The sequence below is a fragment of the Loxodonta africana genome, chromosome 4 (genome assembly GCF_030014295.1).
Source record: "Loxodonta africana isolate mLoxAfr1 chromosome 4, mLoxAfr1.hap2, whole genome shotgun sequence".
Lineage (NCBI taxonomy): Eukaryota > Metazoa > Chordata > Mammalia > Proboscidea > Elephantidae > Loxodonta > Loxodonta africana.
In genome coordinates this window covers 177,733,704-177,752,988 of record NC_087345.1, presented here as the reverse complement: position 1 = coordinate 177,752,988, position 19,285 = coordinate 177,733,704, and the positions used below count along the sequence as shown (strand labels likewise).

General features: G+C 37.6%; 1 protein-coding gene across 5 annotated transcripts in view; it reads left to right on the top strand.

Moving 5' to 3' along the window:
• Positions 1-19,285, top strand: part of LARP4B (La ribonucleoprotein 4B) — a 135,747-nt gene that overhangs the window by 64,158 nt on the left and 52,304 nt on the right. For 3 of the 5 annotated variants that reach the window (XM_064285070.1, XM_010590611.3, XM_064285071.1), the window contains 2 exons: positions 12,916-13,066; positions 13,272-13,421. In XM_064285070.1, coding sequence (XP_064141140.1) covers positions 12,916-13,066; positions 13,272-13,421 — 301 coding nt within the window. Of the gene's footprint in view, positions 1-1,511; positions 4,690-12,915; positions 13,067-13,271; positions 13,422-19,285 lie in introns of all 5 variants that reach the window. The other 2 variants (XM_064285069.1, XM_064285068.1) reach the window with 1 other exon arrangement.

Below are 19,285 nucleotides of genomic sequence, written 5' to 3'. Positions count from 1 at the left end.
CCTAAAAAGGGATGCACTACCCTCTCACATGTGTGAATGTCTTTCACTAACCCGGAAGCCCGTGGAGCTTTGGTGTCCAGAGCTTTTATTGTGGGCCTTGTTACCTAATGCAAACGCCAAACTCCTCTCCCCTGAGGTCAGCTGGTATCATGAGGTGGTCTTTCTGGCTTGGTTAGCCCCCACCAAAGTCACCTCATCATCTCACCTAACTTATTAGGTGTGGTCTAGCGTCCTTCTTAAAGACACATTAATCCCAAGGGGTTTTTTGTTTGTTTTTTTCCAGGGGTTATCTCTTAATGAACCAAGGACAAAGGCCAGATTACTTAAGGTGTATCTCAGAGTGCTATAGAAAGTGTTTGCTACTGTTTTCATTATTATTCACTTTAGTTTCAGTACCCAAATTTAAGTGCATTCAGAAGTGTTTTTATTATCTTCTTGTTTAATTAAGTAGTAGTAGTAAACTTACTTCATCATAAAATATTAATGTTTTGTAAAACATTAATAGAAAACCAGCCATAATTTGTAGATTAAACAGCAAAATATCTCTCATAGAGGAGTTAATAGAAGCATTTTCTTTTTTAAGTATCATATCAGAAACAGAACCATAATAAGAAAAACAATCATTTATACTAAGAATAGAACATTACAAATGTTGAAATAAGACACATAATGTGAATCAGCCATCATGGACTAAATGGTATAGGAGTGATAAGGTTATCTCTGGACAGATTATATGCTGTACATTCGTGCTTCAAGTGCTTTTGGGTGACTTCCTAGTATTTGTACTGGCGAGCATAGATTTTTTTACCATTCTTTTTTTTTCTTAACTGGAATTTTCAGACATCTGTGGAAGTGGAATAATATAATGAATGCTATCATGGACTTCAGCAATCACCCATCCTCACATTTTGCCGCTCTTGTTTCACTGTCCTCCTCCCTACATACACACTCTTAAAATATGTATGTATTTATTTGCTGGAGTATTTTATAGCAAATCTCAGACATTTCGCATTTCACCCGTAAGTACTTCAATATGCATTTCTAATTGATACATTCCATTTTCATACCTACTAAAATTAGCAATAATTTTTTAAATACCCATAGACATTATTTTTAAAGACTGAAAATTGAGTAAATCACTGTGAAAAGCCAGAATTCTGAAATGTTTTCTTCTGGCTGGGATGATCATTTTTTTATTGCATTTATGAGAATAAGAAAAAGTAATGTGCACAGTTTTTTGTTGCTGTTTGTAGTCTTTCGATTCCATGTGCTGTTTGATTTAAGTACATGGAACATATATGGTTGTTACGTGGTGATCTGTTGTAATTGGGATTTTGGATTTGAGTGGCAGTGACATGTGACTGCTGTGCAAGTGGTTATTTTTGGTGTCTGGGTGTTGGCTTCCCCTCAGAAACCATAGAAAGTTAGTTTAAGGTGGATTTGTGGAGGCTCTGAAAACGACAAGCATTGTAATGTGTTTTTGAATTTTCAAACATGGGTTGTTGCTTCAGCAAAGAATTTAGTGACAATGAAGATGAAAAAACTGGCCTGTTACAAAAATCTGTGGAGGAGAACAAACCAGAGAACAAGATAAGTAAAACTCTATCTTCATTATTTGCTACCATTGAAGTTAAGGGGCTTCACAATGTTGAAAATGGAGCCAGTAGGACAGCTGCTGGTGTTAAGATGTGGACTAGAATTTCTGAGCAGTTTGGGCACAAACAGGGTCATAGACCAAAGCGATCACTTAGCTTTATTTCCTCTTCAATATATAAGTTCTTAACTAGGTATGAAAATTTAGATGAGAGTGACAAGAATTCAGATTTTGCTGCTAGCGAGCAGAATTCTGAAAATGTCTGTGATATACCGAGTGTGAGTAATGACAGTAACCTGAACTTATCTGAAGATCTTTGTTCTGAAGATCACGTGTCTCTCTCATGTGTACTGGTGCCTTCTTACCAGAGCGTACAGGAAGAAAGTATTTCAAATAACCATCTGTGCTATTATCCAGTCACTTGTAAAAACTTATTAATAGAGAAAGACATAATGGTAAATGTTCACATCAGCAGTAATGAGAATAACTCTTTAGGTATGTCTGATTCAGAGGTGAAAGATGAGAAACCTATTTATGTTGATTATAAGCAATATGGGAACTCAAGAGAGAGCAAGTTTTATAGTATTTGTGTTATAGATCCTGATTGTCTGAAAATTGAAAATGAAACGTGGGCTCCCATGTTTGGAGCAACTGCAGTAGAAGAATGTCATTCAGCTGTTATCTCTGAGGGAATTAGCAAACTGAAGTGGCCTCTAGATAATGGGAAAGAATTTTTAGTCCCCCATGCTCTACAAGGGGCAGAAGGATTGAAGGCACACCAGAAGGAACTGCCACCACAGAACATGATAGATCCAAATGAAATAAGGGAATTTTGTAACGAGAAAATGAAATTCAGTTCTGAATTCTTGACTCATAATGATCTACCTTACAAAGTAAATAATGATAGCATGCAGCCTGATTTTTTAAGGGCAAAAGTTGACACCCAGTTTTCTAAAGATCACACAGAAAGTTGTATATTACATGATATTGGCACGCTATGTGAATTAAATATTAACATAGGCAGTGACTCATTAAAATGTTTGAGAGAAGAGAGAGAGAGAGAGAGCCATAGTTCAGAAATAGTAAATCAGATGACTGCTTCACCTATTGATTTACTTAATGACACTGCGTATATTGAAACAAATGACGAATCTGAGATTGTAACAGTTAGTGTATATCAGAGTTTAAACTATCAAAAGGAAGGAGAAAATAACTCTGTAAAACCATTAAAAGATAATGATCATTTCAACTTAGATCTTAGCAGAGCAGACAGTGTCCATCTAGATAGAATTAATTTAAGTCCAAAAAAAGGTATCACTTTGGTGAGCTTTGAAGATGAATCTCTTCTGATTCATTGTAATTTCAGAGAAGCAGCAGCTAAACCACTTGATGACAGTGAACCTAAACACCTCATAGATTCAACAGTGATCAATAATGATCAATACCTAGGTGATAGCAGTTTGGAAACTGGAAATCTCCACTTGGCAAACAAAGGCAAATTATCTTTGCAATCCAAAAATAGTTCATCTTATCAAAGTAAATGTAAATTTAACATTTTGGAAGATGATAGGCCTGCTAAGAGAGCTAATGAATTGAAATCTTCATGTCAAGTAGATACATGTACAGATACCAGGGCAAATGAGGTTCGGGCACAAACCTGTAATTCAACTTGTGTGGTATGTGAAACAAACATAGATGGAAAAATCCAAAGAATAAACAACCCAAAACTTAAAACTTCACAAGAAATGCCACCCAGTCACAAGTCTGTTGATCATTCCAAATCTCCTATGAGTAACTCTGTTTCCTCTGCATTTATTTTCACTCGCACTGATGAAGAAAGTGAAATAGGCCTGAGTTATAAAACAGAAGATGAAATAAGTGTTAAGAATTCATCCAGTGTGTTGCACAATCAGCTGAGTGACCCTCACCGAATAGAAGATGCTGAAAAAGAATCACTAAAAGCTCAAACATTAGAAGCTAATCATAGAGAAGCAAGTAAAAATGAGATGGAAAATGTTAAGTCAGATTCTAAAACAATCTTTGACTGGGAAACAGATATTCTAAAATGCAAGGAAGTGCCCAGTCAGGATGTACCTACTTGTGTTAGTTCTAACATAACAAAACACTTTGATGATGAAACAAATCAAATGGAAAAAAATTATGAAACCTGTAGAGTGAATGACTACAAATACGAAGACCTTAATATTTTACCACCTTTAAGCCGAAGCTCATATTCAGGTATACAGGAGTCAGAAGTAGAAGAGAATAAGTCTATTAACAACGGTGAAAATCCAGAACTGAAACAGATTTACTCCGAATCAACTGAAGGAATTTCTGATGCCTTTGGTAATAACGTGTCGGGGTTAAGTAAACCAGCACTACCAAGTAAAGAAGAGGAAGGGAGATTTTACTTGAAGAAAGATAATATTGATCGTAATGTTACTGACTGCTTAGTTCTACGTGGAGCAGATGAACATGCATACCATTTCAAAGAAAGAAATGCCAAGTGCACCATTCAGGAATCTACTTTGAATGCTGAAAGGGATTTTGTGGGAAATTCGAAGATGATTTTTGAAGAACTACAGTTATGTGGCACTTTTGATGGTTATTCCTGTTTGATTGGTATTGATACTACCCAGGTGGACAGATGTACAGCTACTCCTTATGATATACCTCAGGTAATTCCTGTCACCCCAATCAATGGCAATGAAATAGTACCAAGTAGTGAGAATCATATTTTATCACTCACAGAAGATATTTTAAATAGATCTGAAAATCCCTCAAAAGTAGATTTACAGAATTTTCCAGAGGAATTCTACTCCCAGTGTTTGAATGAACTTTCCTATTACCCAGCTGGAGGGTTAGTAAGTCAGATATTTTCTGAAAGACTGGCAAACGGATATCAAATAGGCTATGTCTGGACTAATCCAATCACAAAAGATGCATTAGAGGATGAACAAATAATTACTGAGAATCTACAAAGTAAACCACAAGACTTAGAAATGGCTTCGTTCTCAGTGGAAAAGCTCTGTTACGAGTGCCCAGTGTCAGAGGACGGTGTTATTTGGGGATGGCAAAATAGAGGTGGACAGTTAGTAAGTATATTATCAGTTTTTGTTATTGTGCTATGATATGCTCGTCTTTACATTTTGTTTGCTTTTAACCTAAAATTAATGAAGAATTATTCTGAACAATGGACAGTGGTTTAAATGCTTATATAAGGCTATGAATTACTATTTAAAAAATTACTATAGCATCTGTTATAACTTTTTCCAAATTGGGCAATATAAATTCACTGTTTAATGTATTGAAGCCAGAGTTTGTGTGTAAACTCTGGTTAGCACTAAAATGTGCAGTGCTAATCATCAGCATGCAGATGTATACACACCATTTTCTACTAGAGGATATTGCATGCCACTTACTCATTGAAACTGACCTTTAGCAGTTCCTCTCTCCTTTCCTCGCTTTCATGAGCTCATTGTTTTAGCGAATTTTGTCAAGTGTGCTGTGTAGTATGCTTTAACAAGTATTTGAAGTGTCCATTGAATGTTTAAACTTGTTTTTAAAAAGTTACATTTGCACAATATAGGTACATATCATCTGGGCTTTTTGCAACTTTTGTGTGGTGAGTGCTAAGACAGGCAAAATTTGCTGCTTTTAACTGGCCCTAAAATCTTGGTTCTGTTTTCTTTCAATCAGAATCACTTATGGAACTTTTGGAAACCCTGATGGCATAGTGATTAAGTGCTACGGGGCTGCTAACCAAGAGGTCGGCGGTTGGAGTCCGACAGGTGCTCCTTGGAAACTCTATGGTGCAGTTCTACTCTGTCCTATAGGGTCACTGTGAGTTGGAATCAACTCGACGGCAGTGGGTTTGGTTTTGGTTTGATGGAGCTTTTTCAAACTACTGGTGCTCAAACTACAACTCCAACCTCCTGAGGTTGGCTGGCCCCTCTAGTTTGTAAAAAGCTTCACAGATGATCCCGCTGGCAGCTAGTTGAGTGTCATTCTAGAAATTCTGTAATAAATGCAAACATTGTTCAACAAAGGGAAATTAGTCTTGCTCATAAAGCAGTCCTTTTGGGCATCTTTTGAAGCAGTATAGTTGAAAGAGCTGCTTGTAATAGCAAAATCTCATTTATTCAACTAATTTATTAATAATTTTTGTGACATTAAAAAAAAAATAGTGCTATCGAGTCATTTCTGACTCATAGCAACCCCATAGGGTTTCCTAGGAGCGCCTGGCGGACTTGAACTGCTGACCATTTGGTTAGCAGCCATAGCACTTAGCCGCTGCGCCGCCAGGGTTTTGTTTTGTGACATTAGGCTTGAAAAATTAATGATAAGATAGATAGGGCTCGAATGTTAATGACTGATATATGGGAATAAGCAAGTAAAAGTCATCTGGTGCATACTCCTCCCTCCTTAATTTAGGGGATTAGCCATTTACCTCTTCTTTTCTTTCCGCACTCATATTGCAGAGTTTTAACAGGAAGAATTAGGTTCAAGTTAGTCAGTTTTGCTCTTTAAAAAGTTGTGGAGGCAAAACACTATAAAATTAGGCCTTTAAAATAATATGTATATAATCTTTTACGTAAGTGGATATAATTAGCAATTGGGTACTAGTGTCAATGTTCTGTACATCAACGTAGAGTGTAGTGATTCTTGTTGCTGTTTTAATCTGTACCTTTAAGTGAGGTACATGATTACTGTTCTCAATTAGCTTTTCCCTTAGGAGCTGTACCCAGACAGTGTTCTAATTTTAGGTGCTAACAATAATGGTGCCTTGCTTTTCAGAACTTCAGTTTTCAGAGTGCTTTTACAGACATCCTTTGTATACTACATCTTTTATAGCAACTACTGCTACACTTTACAAGTAAATAACTAAAGATACAGAAACTTCCATGACTTTAAAGCCAATGAATCGCTCTCATTATAAGCTTAATTACTGGCAAATCAAGGAATAGTATGTGCTAGCTTGAGTAAAAATTCGAATGTTTCTTTTCCCCTGTTATCTCACTTGTTTTATATTCTCCACCTACCTTTCCTCCTTTTCTATATTTGTTACTCTAGTTTCTACTCAGTAACTTGTCAGTGGGATCCCATGCCCAGAAAATAGAGAATTTGAATTGATACGCTTAAAAAAAAGGGAGCATAGCCTTTGGAGAGTAGAAGAGTTTCTTATCTAGCTACTTACGGAGCTTCAGAACTTTAGAATGCTCCTCTCGTCACAGAGAATTTATGTTTGCCACTCATGTAAAATGGCTTCAGAACGTGACTATTAAGGTCATCCTATATTTGGTTTTAATAATCATTGCTTAACTATAAATTTTCAGTGGAAAAATAAGATTTATAGTACCAAGCTGGTGAAGCTAGAGTTCTTGGCTGTCAGAGTTCCATATGATTGCAAGAGTTTTACTTTCTGTCATCTGTTGGCAAGTTACTTAACCTTTCACTGCCTTGATTTTCTTATTTGTGAAATGGAATAATACCTTCATCATATGGTTGTTATAATTAAATATTGGCAAGTACTTAGAATATGCTTGGCACATAGTAAACTCTCAAATGTTAGTTGTTATATCATTAACTTTTAATTATAAGTCTCCATTTTTCCATCCCTTGTCATCAGGGTATTTTTTGAATATTGGTTAACGGCCTAACATTGTGTTAAGTACCTCATCCCTGATCTGAGCTTAAGTATCGAGGAGGGAGTAAATTGCTTAAGGGTAGAGTCCTATTCACTTGTGACATTAAATTTTTCATAGCTGTCAAATATTGGAGAATATAATTCCTGTATTATTACTTTACTGAACATTCATTCATTCAGCATTATTTCTTGAGTACTTCCCTACTAAGAGCAGGACTAATACCTAAGTGCTAGGTATTATCAATACAGTCGTGAGCAAAATTAGGCAAAGTCCTTGCCGTCAAAGAGTTTTTTATAGGCTAGTGAGAAAGATAAAGGTACATTCTAGTAATGCTTAAATATGAATGTCATGGTAGAAGGAACATGTAGTGTTGTAATAGCTCACAGAGTGTTTAGAGACAGCTTCTAGCATGATGTGTAATCTGTATCAGTAAAATGTATAAAATACATTGATAAGAAAGAACAGTAACTGCAAAAGGTGGTAAAAATGGAAAAGATTAATGTTAGCTAGTGTTAGGAATTTAAAGAACGTGTGTTTTTTTTTTTTTTTTTAGTATATAAATGAGGTAAGGGGAATCAGTTCAGTGGATGGACTAGCACTGAAGTAGAAAAAACTTGATTGTGTGTGTTGAGGTGGTGGAAAAAGAGATTGGAAAGATTTGGTCTAATGAGAGTACGTAGATGGTTTACACCACAGGCCAAGGTGGAATTAGGAAAATTCTTGGAAAGTAGAAAAAAGAGGCTTATGCTACATTTGACACACAGCCATTTAGGTCCTTGAGGGGGGGATATGATAGAAACGTTGATTTGGAGAGATTAAGCTATTTGAGCTTGATTGAAGAGGTTTAGGACTAGAATCAGAAAGACTAGCTTGAATGCCTTTTCACCATGAGAAGGATGAGATTTAATAAAGCTGTTACAGAGGAAGACTCTGTAGGCCCATCTGACAGTGGGGAGACAGACAGCTCTGGGAGTTATACCTTGTGTTTTTTGTTTTTTTTTTTTATAGCTCTTCCATAATTCTACACTGCTTTCCAAAAAGCATTTTATAGTTCCTGGTTTTTACTCTTTTCCTTTGAATATAAAAGTGCTAATACTCACTGTAGAATATGTGAAAAGGACCTGATCATATGTATGCTTTGGTGACATTTCTTTTTTTCTCGTGCGTTTTTATTTACATGGGAGTGATGAAATTGCATTTACAGATGTTTTAAGTCTTGTCAGCTAATCTTCTAAATATCAGCGATCAGTGTATAAACTGAGTGGGATCTGAATTATTCTGCTGTCATAAGTATAAAATGATTCTTTATGTTAGAATGACAGTATATCTACTTTTAATTTCTCCTGAACTCCTGTGAGCATTTGGCAAGAGATGATGCCATGACTCTTTCTTCACTGACTCTGAGAGTACTTTTAAGTCAATTTGCAGGTGAGGAAACAAAGGCTCAGAAAGCATAAGTAACTTGTCCAGAGCCTTACTGAGGTAGTAAGTGGCAGAGTCATGATTCACAACCAGGCCGTGTGGCACCAAAGCCCATGCTCTTAATCACGTTTTGGAGACCAACCACTTGGATTCCTGATATAGAAAATAGATAATGGGATAGAGAATGAGCTCCATTGTTAAGAAGTAAAACATAGCCTTTGAAAATGTTTAAGCTTTGCAAACTTTTATAGTAATTTGTATGGCAAACTTGTTGCTGCCGAGTCAATTCTCACTCTTGGTAACACTACAGGACAGAGTAGAACTGCCCCATAGGGTTTCCAGGGAGCGGCTAATGGATTTGAACTGCCAGCCTTTTGGTTAGCAGCCGAGCTCTTAACCACTGTACTACCAGGGTTCCCTTTTATGACGCAGCCAGGAGCAGTTAATTGAAAATCTCTTAAAATGAGAAATTATTTCAAAACTAAGCAAAACTGATATACATAGTATATACCGTGAGGAAATATGTATACAGGCATGCGTCGCTTAACGTCCACAATACGTTCTGTGAAATAGAACATTACGTGATCTGGATGTTATGTGAACACCGTGTTACTTAGCAAAGTATATACGCGTCCTCAGCTTCTGTCCCTCTCTTCAGTCCCCCAATTCAGTGGCATCTCCAGGGCGCCTCTCTGATCCCCCTTCTCTGGCCTCTGATTCCCCATTCCACGCCCTTTGCCAAGACCTCACTCAGTTAAGTGGAGCAGATGCCAGTGAAGCCGTCCCTGAGTGCAGAAACCGGTCTGATGAGGGGGGAGGGGCACTACCCAAATAGTTTGTCCATCTCACCTACACTTAGCTTGAAAAGATTTTTTTTATTGACTTGATCTATGTAGTTTTCCAAAGTATTCGGTTTTCTTTTCGCATTTATGTTTAATTAATTAAATCATGATAGAAACAAATATAATAGTTGGGAACAAATACAACAGATGTGGTAAACATATAACTTACCTGGTGTGAGCAGAAATGGTCGGGCCTAGTTAAGGGTAGACCCTAAGTGTTTATCGTATATAAAACCAGGTGTGTCTAGCTGATTTCAATTCATGATGACCCTTTGTGTGCAGAGTAGAGCTGCGCACTCCATAGGGTTTTCGAGGCTGTGACCTTTTGGAAGCAAATCCAAGGTGCCTCTGGTTGAGTTCCATTTGCCAGCCTTTTGCTTAGTAGTTGAATGCTTAACCACTTGTACCATCCTGGGACTCCTTATCAGGTATAGATGTCTTTTTATGCAGAAAGACTATGGAGAACTTCACTTAATCTGGTGAATTGGTTAAGTGGAAGTCAGTTAAAAAAGGGAGAGAGAGTGCATTGAGCTTATTTATTGATTACCATTAGAATTTCTGAAAGAACGAGGTACAGTATTTTTGTTACTCTTTTTTAAAGAACAGGGAGGCAAAGTATTATAGTAGGAAAGGGAATAAAGAAATGGTTGTTAAAAAAGCAGAAACAACCAGAACAGGTTGAAAAGTATAGATACTGACAAAGGTAGTAATGTATATGAAATATGGAATGTCTTCTGCACCTCTCAGTTCGCTCCCTGAGGGCAAGGGTTGTGTCTGTTTTGTTAATCATCATATCCTGATTACTTAGCACTATGCTTGGTACTTAGCATTTACAAGGTATTAGTTGGATGGGTAGGTGGATGGAAGAGAAACTAACTCTTGGCAGAAGCAGAAGCCAAAATGAGCTGGAAGTTTAAATGTCATGTAAGAAAGGAAATTGAACAATCAGTGTTTCTTGAGTATATTCTTGAAGGGGAAAGAAAGCCCTATTTTTTTCTACCCTGTCACCAATACTTAAAAAAGAAAAAATCCAGATAGGTGCAGATTAATGTATTCTGTAGTTTTAACTACATCAGCCTTCTACTCTGAATTTCAAAATGGTTTTATGTTTTTCATTGCAAGCCTCATCACCCGAGCTAATTTGAATTTATAGCTGTGGTGTACAGCATACTGAAAAACATAGCATCATCGTTTATCATCAAATCTATTTTCTCCCTAAACACAGTAAATTTCCTGTTCTATAAAAAAAAAAAAACCAAACCCAGTGCCGTTGAGTCGATTCCTACTCACAGCTATCCTATAGGACAGAGTAGAACCGCCCCATAGAGTTTCCAAGGAGCGCCTGGCGGATTTAAACTGCCGACCCTTTGGTTAGCAGCCGTAGTGCTTAACCACTACACCACCAGGGTTTCCAGATAGCCCTGTATATTACTGAAGGAGCTCTGGTGGCACACTGATTAAGTGCTCGGTTAACCAAAAGGTTCATGTTTCGAATGCACCAGCCACTCTGTGGAAGAAAGATGTGGCAGTCTGCTTCTATAGCAGCCTTGGAAACCCTATGGGGCAGTCCTAGTCTGTCCTATAGGGTTGCCGTGAGTTTGACTCAACAGCAGTGAGTTTTTTACGAAAACCCTCAATGAAAGATTTTTATTCTTTTAAAAATTGTTAATTTATGCATTGTTTATTTGATAGTGTATTCTGGTGCTTCCTAATTCTTTTCACGTGTTATGGTATACAAAATGGTAGTACTCCAACCAGAGTAACCTAGTGAGCCTGTTCTCAGCTAGTAGCAGTTGGCTGGGGGTACTCCAGGACCTTCTTGGCTACATTAAAGACACTTGTGACCAATACTTTTGTCCCTTAGTTAGAAAGCTCTGACTGCAAAGTGGTATGAAGGCTTACAGTACATTTGGGAAAAAAAATAAATAAATAATTTGATTAGGCTTGCTGAAGGATTATGATGGTGACACTGAAGTTTGAGTTTGGGGAGTAACTGCCACTGGGGCATTTGACTTCTCTTTAGACCTTGGGGAGCCATTAAAGGTTCATAAGCAGAACATCAGGGATATGTCAGTGTGATAGAAAAATCCTGGGTAAAAGTGGACTGTAAGAGGAGAATCAGTGTGGGTAGGAGGACTGTTGTGAATTTAATTAAGGTGCATCAGGAACAACCTCATTAGCACTCAGAGGAAGTGAAGCTGTGAGCAGTATGGATGTCTGGCAGAAGAGTGTTCCAGACAAAGGGAACAGTAAGATCAAAAGTCCCTGGTGTGTTTAGAAACAGTACAGAGGTCATTGTAACTGGAAGTAAACAAGGTCAGAGAAATAGTGGGAAGGGGGTAGTGGTGGCCAGGTCATGGGAGATTGGTTTTTGGCCACGGTACGAACTTTATTCTTCACTCTGAATGAGATGGGAAGCCTTTGGAGCAGAGGACTAACGTAGTCTAACTTTCGGAACACCTTTATTATAATAATAATACCTAATATTTGTTGAGAGCTTAATAATGTGCCAGCCACCGTGCAGAAATTTTTTCAGCAACCGTTTCTGATAGAAACTATTAAACACGTCTTCCAGGTGAGATTTTCAAAGGTTAAGAAACTAGCCCCAAATTTTAAAGCCGTAAGCAGCAGAGTTTGAACTCAAGCCCCAGCCATCTAAAGGCACATTCAAAACACTGGAGTAGCAGCATCAGAATTACTACCTGGAGAACTTTTTAAAACTATACAGTCTCTGCCCTTGCAGATTCTGATTCAGTAGGACTGGGAGTTTGTGTTTTGAGAAAGCTTCAAAGGTAGTATCAAAGCCCTTTGAGGAATGGAAACAACTAGTTGTTGAAAATTTATGCTCTTATTCAGTGAATGTCTTGGCCTTCTCCTTTCTTGCAATGGCTCTGACAGACCTAATTAGAAGATCTTTGCTTTTGTGAGGAACTTTCATTTTCTGCATCCATTGCTTATATGAATATTTGGAGCTTTATAATTAAAGCTTTGCCCATCTATATTGTATTCAAATTTGTGTGGTAGTCATCAGCAAATTTGTAAATCTATGAATTGGGATTTTATTAGGTAGTCTAGGAAAAAAGATAAGTCACCAGTTACTTAGTAATTTTACAGTTTGTAAGATACTGAAATCTCTTAAGGGTAGGGACCCGGTGTCTTAGCCAGCTCAGAGAGCTTTGTGCATGGTAGGAATTTAAGAATATAATGGTGAATTAAATTGAGTTCTCAGTGCATCAACTTTTGTTACTTTTGAATCTAATTTCATCTCAAATGTATGTGTAAATAGGTAGGCTTAGCTTTTTTAGTCTAAATTCTCTTAACATAGGTGCATTTTAACTCTGCTTTAATAAGTGGAATTGCATTTACTTGAAATTTGGACATAAATATATATATCATATTCTTTTTCTAGGCTCCAGCAACCAAGGTTTCAGAGCTAAACCCTAATGCAAAAGTATGGGGGAATCATATGCTACATTTGGAAACAAGTAGTACAACTGATGGCAGTGTGAATAAAACTTGGGAAGAAATATCTGACCATCCTCCGGACTGCTGCAAAGAGGGTAAGTTTTGGATATGAATCACTGATAAGGAGCATCTTTGCTTCTGAAGTATTTGTCTTTGATCTTAATCCATCTTTAAGAAATAATTAAAATTTTATGTCATGGTTTGTGACAGTACTTAAGGGTCAGGAAGTTTTTTTTAACAAACAATTAAAACATTCAAATAACTACAAGCGTAAGCTTTGACTTGGCATAAATTTTCTAGTTGTAGGGTTGGATGATAGCAACGGCGATGGCAACAGAAGCCGTGAGAATGCAGCATTCCCAGATTTACAAGAGCCAGACCAAACGGATGTGAATACTCTGGCTCTGGGTCACTCAGAATATGACTCTCTGCCTGAAAACAGCGAAATGGGTAAAGCTATTTTATGAATTCATTGTCATATAGAGTATGGAGTTTATTTTACTTTTGTTGATTTAGCTTATTAACTCTTCCCCTAATCAATATGCACCTTAATTTGCTTCCTTCTGCCTTAAACTCACTCTTATATGGGTGTGGTGGAGGTAAGAGGGAGGGGAGAAGAACCCTTCAGGCTCTGGTCAGGGAGGGCATTATAAAGAATGGAAGGCTTGAGTAGCTCCTGAAAGTGAATAAGATTTAACCAGGAGAAGCAGAAGATTATTTGTAGAGTGAATTGTGTTGGTACAGAGATGGAAACGTTAATGTTGTAATTGGGAGTAAGATAATTTGGATAAAGTGAGGGATTTAAAAGGGGAGCGTAGTGGCAGATAAGAATAGTTGAGGCCAAATTTGAGGGTCTTGGAAGCTATGAGGATTTTGAACTATCCCTGTAGGGAGTGAGTAACTTGAAGGTAAGGTATTTGGGAAAGATAAATTTTGAAAGAGTGTGAAGGCATGATTTGGAGGAAAGAAAATCTAAGAACAAATAAAACAAGATGCTCTATTAATCACCCCTCGCCCCCACATACACACCGTGTTCTTCTCCTTCAGGGCCTCTGTTGTTGTTGTGTGCCGTTGTCGATTCTGACTCATCCTGACCTTATAGGACAGAGTAGAACTCCCCAGTAGTGTTTCCAAGGCTGTCGTCTTTACAGGAACAGATGGCCAAGTCTTTTCTCCTGAAAGGTGGCTGGTGGGTTTGAACCGTGAACCTTTTGGTTAGCAGCCCAGTACCTAACCATTGCACCACCAGGGCTCATAACAAAAACTTTGCCATTTTAGCCATTTTTAAGTGTACAATTCAGAGATATTAATTATATTCACCATGTTGTACAACCATCACCACTATTTTAAAAAGTTTTTTATCACCCCAAACACAAACTTAGTATCCCTTAAGCAATAATTCCCCATGCCTCCCTTTTCCTATCCCGTGGTGACCATTAATAAACTCTTGTCTGTGCAATTGCCTCTTCTAGATATTTCAGAGAAGTGAATCATACAACATTTGTCCTTTTGTGGCTGACTTATTTCACATAGTGAATGTTTTCGAGGTTCATCTGGGTCGTAGTGTGCATCAGAACTTCATTTCCGTTTATGGGAAGAATATTCCATTGTGTGTATACCGCAATTCCTCTTGGGATTTTTTTTTTGCGGGGCGGGGCGGGGGTAGATTCTTGCTTCTCTCTGTGTTTCATTTTGGAAAGGTTCTTCAAGTTTGTTAGTCTTATACAATGTCTAATATGTCATTGATTCCATCAAGTGTAGTTTTAATTTCAGACATAGTTTTCATCTCCAGAAGTTCTATTTGGGTCTTTTTTAAAATATTCGTCATGTCTCTACCTAACTTTTTGAACATATGGAATGTGGTTATGATAATTGTTTTAATGCCGTTGTCAGTTAATTTTAACACCCTTTGTCAGCTCAGGTTTGGTTTCTGTTGATTGATAACTTCTCTTCATGATGGATCATGTTTTCCTGGTTCTTACCATGCACGGTAATTTTTGATTGGATTGAATTTTACTTTGTTTGGGTGCTTAGTATTTTGGTATTTAATCTTTGTTCTGGGATGGAGTTAAGTTACTTGGAAACAGTTTGAGCCTTTCAGATCTTGCTTTTAAGGCTTTTAGGCGTGATCAGAGCAGTGCTCAGTCTAGGACTAATTATTCCCCACCACTGAGGCAAACCCTTCATCACACTGCCCATTGCTTTGTGAGGCACCAAGTTTCCCAGTCCAGCTGGTGGGAACAGGCAGTTTCCAGCCCTGTGTGAGTGATGTTCACTGTTACCTCTAATCCTTTCAGATGCATCAGAACTCAGCTGACGACTTGATGTGGAAATCTTCTACTGCTCTCCAGAGTTCGCTCTGTGAAGCCCTGTTTTCTGTCTACTCTGTCCTATACACTGTAGCCACTATGATCTCTCTGCATGGTCATTTCTGTCTCGGGTTCCACCCATGTCGCCACCCTCTGCAACAGTCCCTTTCTGGTAAGCTGAGGCAGTCATAAGGCTTACCTCTTAAATTTCACGTCCCTCAGGGTCCACTGTTCTTTGTTGCCAGATGCCCTGTGTTTTGAAAAATGTTGTTTAGTTTATTTTATTAGCTTTTTGGTTGTTTTAAAAGGGAAGATAAATCCGCTCCCTGTTACTCCCATCTTGGCTGGAAGCTGATGACCTCATGTCTTATTTAACTGTAAAAACTGAAGCTATCAGAAGAGAACTTTCTCACCCTAGCAGCACTAAATCTAACAATCCGTGTGCCAGTGAAATCCGTCCACTCTGCTCCGAGTCCTGTCCTCTCTTACATTCTCAAGGTCTTTGCTTCATCATCCCATGTATTTACTATATCATGAATTTTTGCTTTGCTCTGTCATTGCCACTGTCACACTAATGCTCTGTCATCTCCCATCTTAAATGAAACTGCCCTTGACAATGTGTCTTCTTCTAGCAAAACTCTTCGAAGGAGCTGTTTGGATTAGCTGTCTTCATTTCCTCAACTCCTGTTCTTTCTTGAGTCCAATCCAGAACTGCATTTGTCAAGGTCTTTAATGACCTTAGTGTTGCCTGATCTAGTAGTTTATTCTCAGTTCTCACCTTATCTGATCTTACTGTAGCATTTTTTTGGTTGATGATTTCCTCCACTGTCAAACACTTTCTTCTCTTGGCTACTGACTTAACATTCTACTACTGTCTTCCCATCTCACTGCCTGTACTTTCTCAGTTTTGTTTTTCCTCTTCCTTACCTCTTAATGTCAGAGTGCCTCAGGGTTCAGTCCTAGGCCACTTCTCTACCTATATAGTCTTCTCTAGATGGATCTCATCAGCCCTGTTGCTTTAAATGCCGCCTGTACCTTTGAAGAGTCCAAATTATTTTACATTTTTGTATTATCTTCCTAACTGGTCTCACTGCTTCCATCTTGTGGCATTACAGTCTTGTCCAATGTGGAACCAGACAGATAGTTCCAAAATGTATATTACGTCCTCTAGCTCCCTTGCTCTCAACTCTGGATTGTTTTCCTATCACATATAGGTTAAAATTCTAATACCTTTACTATAGGCTGCAGGGCCCTACTTGATCTGATCTACCATCCCCACTCTCCTTCCCTCCTCTGCCTCTGTGGCCTCACTTCTTACTACTTTCCCCTTCACTCACTCTTCTCAGCTATACTGGCCTCCTTGCTTCTCCATCTCTGCTCAGATGTTAACCTCCACAGCAAGACCTTCTCTGACCATCCCATCTAAAAAAAAAACCACCATGCATTCTTTCCTTACCTTATTTTATTTTCCTTTTATCAATTTTTGTCTGACATTTTGTATTTATTTAGCTCTTTATTAACTGTCTCTCTCACTAGAATGTTAGCCTCATGTAAGAAGAGACTTTGCTTTATTAGGCTGAATTAACAATGCCTGCTTAGTAAGTATCTATTAAAAATTGGTGGGGCAGGATATGAATTTAACTGAATTGATTAAGAGAGGCCTTTCTGGATGAAGGAATGAAGTCAGATTTTTTTTTTTAATTGTAACAGCTTTATTGAGGTTTAATTCATATGCCAAGCAATTCACCCCTTTGAAGCATATAATTCAGTTTATTATTTGATTAGGTTTTTAGTATGTTCACAAAAGTGTGCAGACATCATCACAATTTTAGAACTATTTCATCCTCCTCCCAAAGGAAATACCTTATGCATTAGCAGTCACTCCGTTCCCCTCAGGTCTCAACAATCACTCATCTGCTTTCTCTCTCTCTATGGATTCTTAGCATTCCATGTAAACAGAATCATACAATATGTGGCCTTTCTTGTCTGGCTTCTTTCACTCAGCCTAATGTTTTTAAGTTTTACCCATGTTGTAGCATGTATCAGTACTTCATTTATTTTTTATAGCCCAGTAGCATTCCACTACGGAGCCCTGCTGGCACAGTGGTTGAAGTGCTTGGATGATAACCAAAAGGTCAGTGGCTCTAACCCACAGCCACTCCATGGGAGAAAGATGTGACAGTCTGCTTCTATAAAGGTTTACAGCCTTGGAAACCCTATGGGGCATTTCACATCGGCTCTCTCTAAGTCGAAATCAACTCAGTGGAAATGGGTTTGGTTTTTAGTATTCATTTGGAGTCCCTGGGTGGGGCAAAGAGTGAACACACTCAGCTGCTACCCCAAAGATTGGAGGTTTGAGTCCACCCAGAAGCTCCTTGGAAGAAAGGCCAGGCAACCTACTTTCCAAAAATCAGCCATTGACAGCCCTATAGAGCACAATCCTATCCTGACACACATGGGCTCACCGTGAGTCAGAGCAACTTGTTGGCCGCTGGTTTTTAGTATTCCACTGGATGGTTACATTGCCTTTTATTTATCTGTTCATCAGTTGATGGACATTTGAGTTTTTTCCACTTTATTCGCTATCGTGAATAATGCTGCTATGAACATTCATGAGTAACTTCTAGTGTGGACATATTTTTTTGTTTTTAAATAATCCTGTGTTTTTGGTGAAGGTTTACACAGCAGTTTAGATTCCCATTTAACAATATGTACACAAATTGTTTAGTGACATACGTTACACAGAGTGGTTTTTTTCAAGGGCCATTTCAGTCCCGTCAGGGCCCATTGGTTTTGTTTGTTTTGCATTGTTTATTGGTTGTTTAGTTTTGTTTGCCAGGTGTTGGGAGTATGAGGGCAAATATTGTTAAAACCCTTTATAATACAGACATGACCTCTCTTGTCCTTGTTTGGTGCCACTTTTGTCTTTGCCTTTTGATTTGTTTTTTAACATTGACTTTTAAAATATGTGCCCCTTGTCAGAAAATTCCAAATGTATAATTGTGCCATGCTAATTTATATAGAAGCATATGGGAAAATAACCCTCTTAAAGTTCTTAACTTTTCAGTGTCTTTAATTTCCTGTTGCCATATTGAATTGAGATGCTCAGCATTATTAACATACCTGTTCATACAGCAACCAGAGTGTCTTTTTTTTAGAGAGTGAGGGTGCTTAACGTAAACTCCAGTTCACTTTATTTGAAGGCACCAGGTCCATTACACGTTGTTATATGTAAGACATGCATCTTGGAACTACATTTATATAAATTACTGAGGACCACCATCCACCTTACCATTCAGTTTCTTCATATGAGAAATTTCTTTTAGAATTTAACAGTAGCTTTTGTTTCCCCTTGATGATCTGGTTTATTTAGTATTCTCCAATAAGAACTCTGTAACTTGGCAATTTCTCACTTGTTCCTTTGACTACCTGGAGATTTAGAGGCAGATTTAAGACTGCTGTAGAAACTGTATAAATTTTTATAGCCTGTGTCCTTATCATCCCCAATCCTGTTTTTTTTGCCTGTATCTGTCGTATCTTGTTTTGATTCTTTCTCTGAAATTTTATTTATTGTCTTAGTGTCTGTGATTTTATAGGATACCTGAAAATTCTTTGTAAAATGAGGCAAGGCATTAAATAGTAATTATTTAATTATATATTACATTTATTTATTATACCTGTTATTTTGAGATTAAAAGTCCCTTCTAAATTTTATTAATACAACTTACTCCTCAGATTATTTTCCTAAACTTTGTTTTTTGTGTGTGGGATTATGTTTTGTTTTTTGCCTGTGATTTCTTTAGTAATAAAAGCATTTTTCTTATAGTCCCTATATACTTAGTAAGTGTATTTATAAATGTATATCTATACATATAGAAAGCATTTACGTGTGTGTGTGTGTGTGTGTATATATATATATATATAAAGCATTAGAATTGGTGTATTGAAACAATCTACTCGGTGAGTTTAAAGCCTTTTTTTCTGAGTTGATTGTTCCTTTTTTAT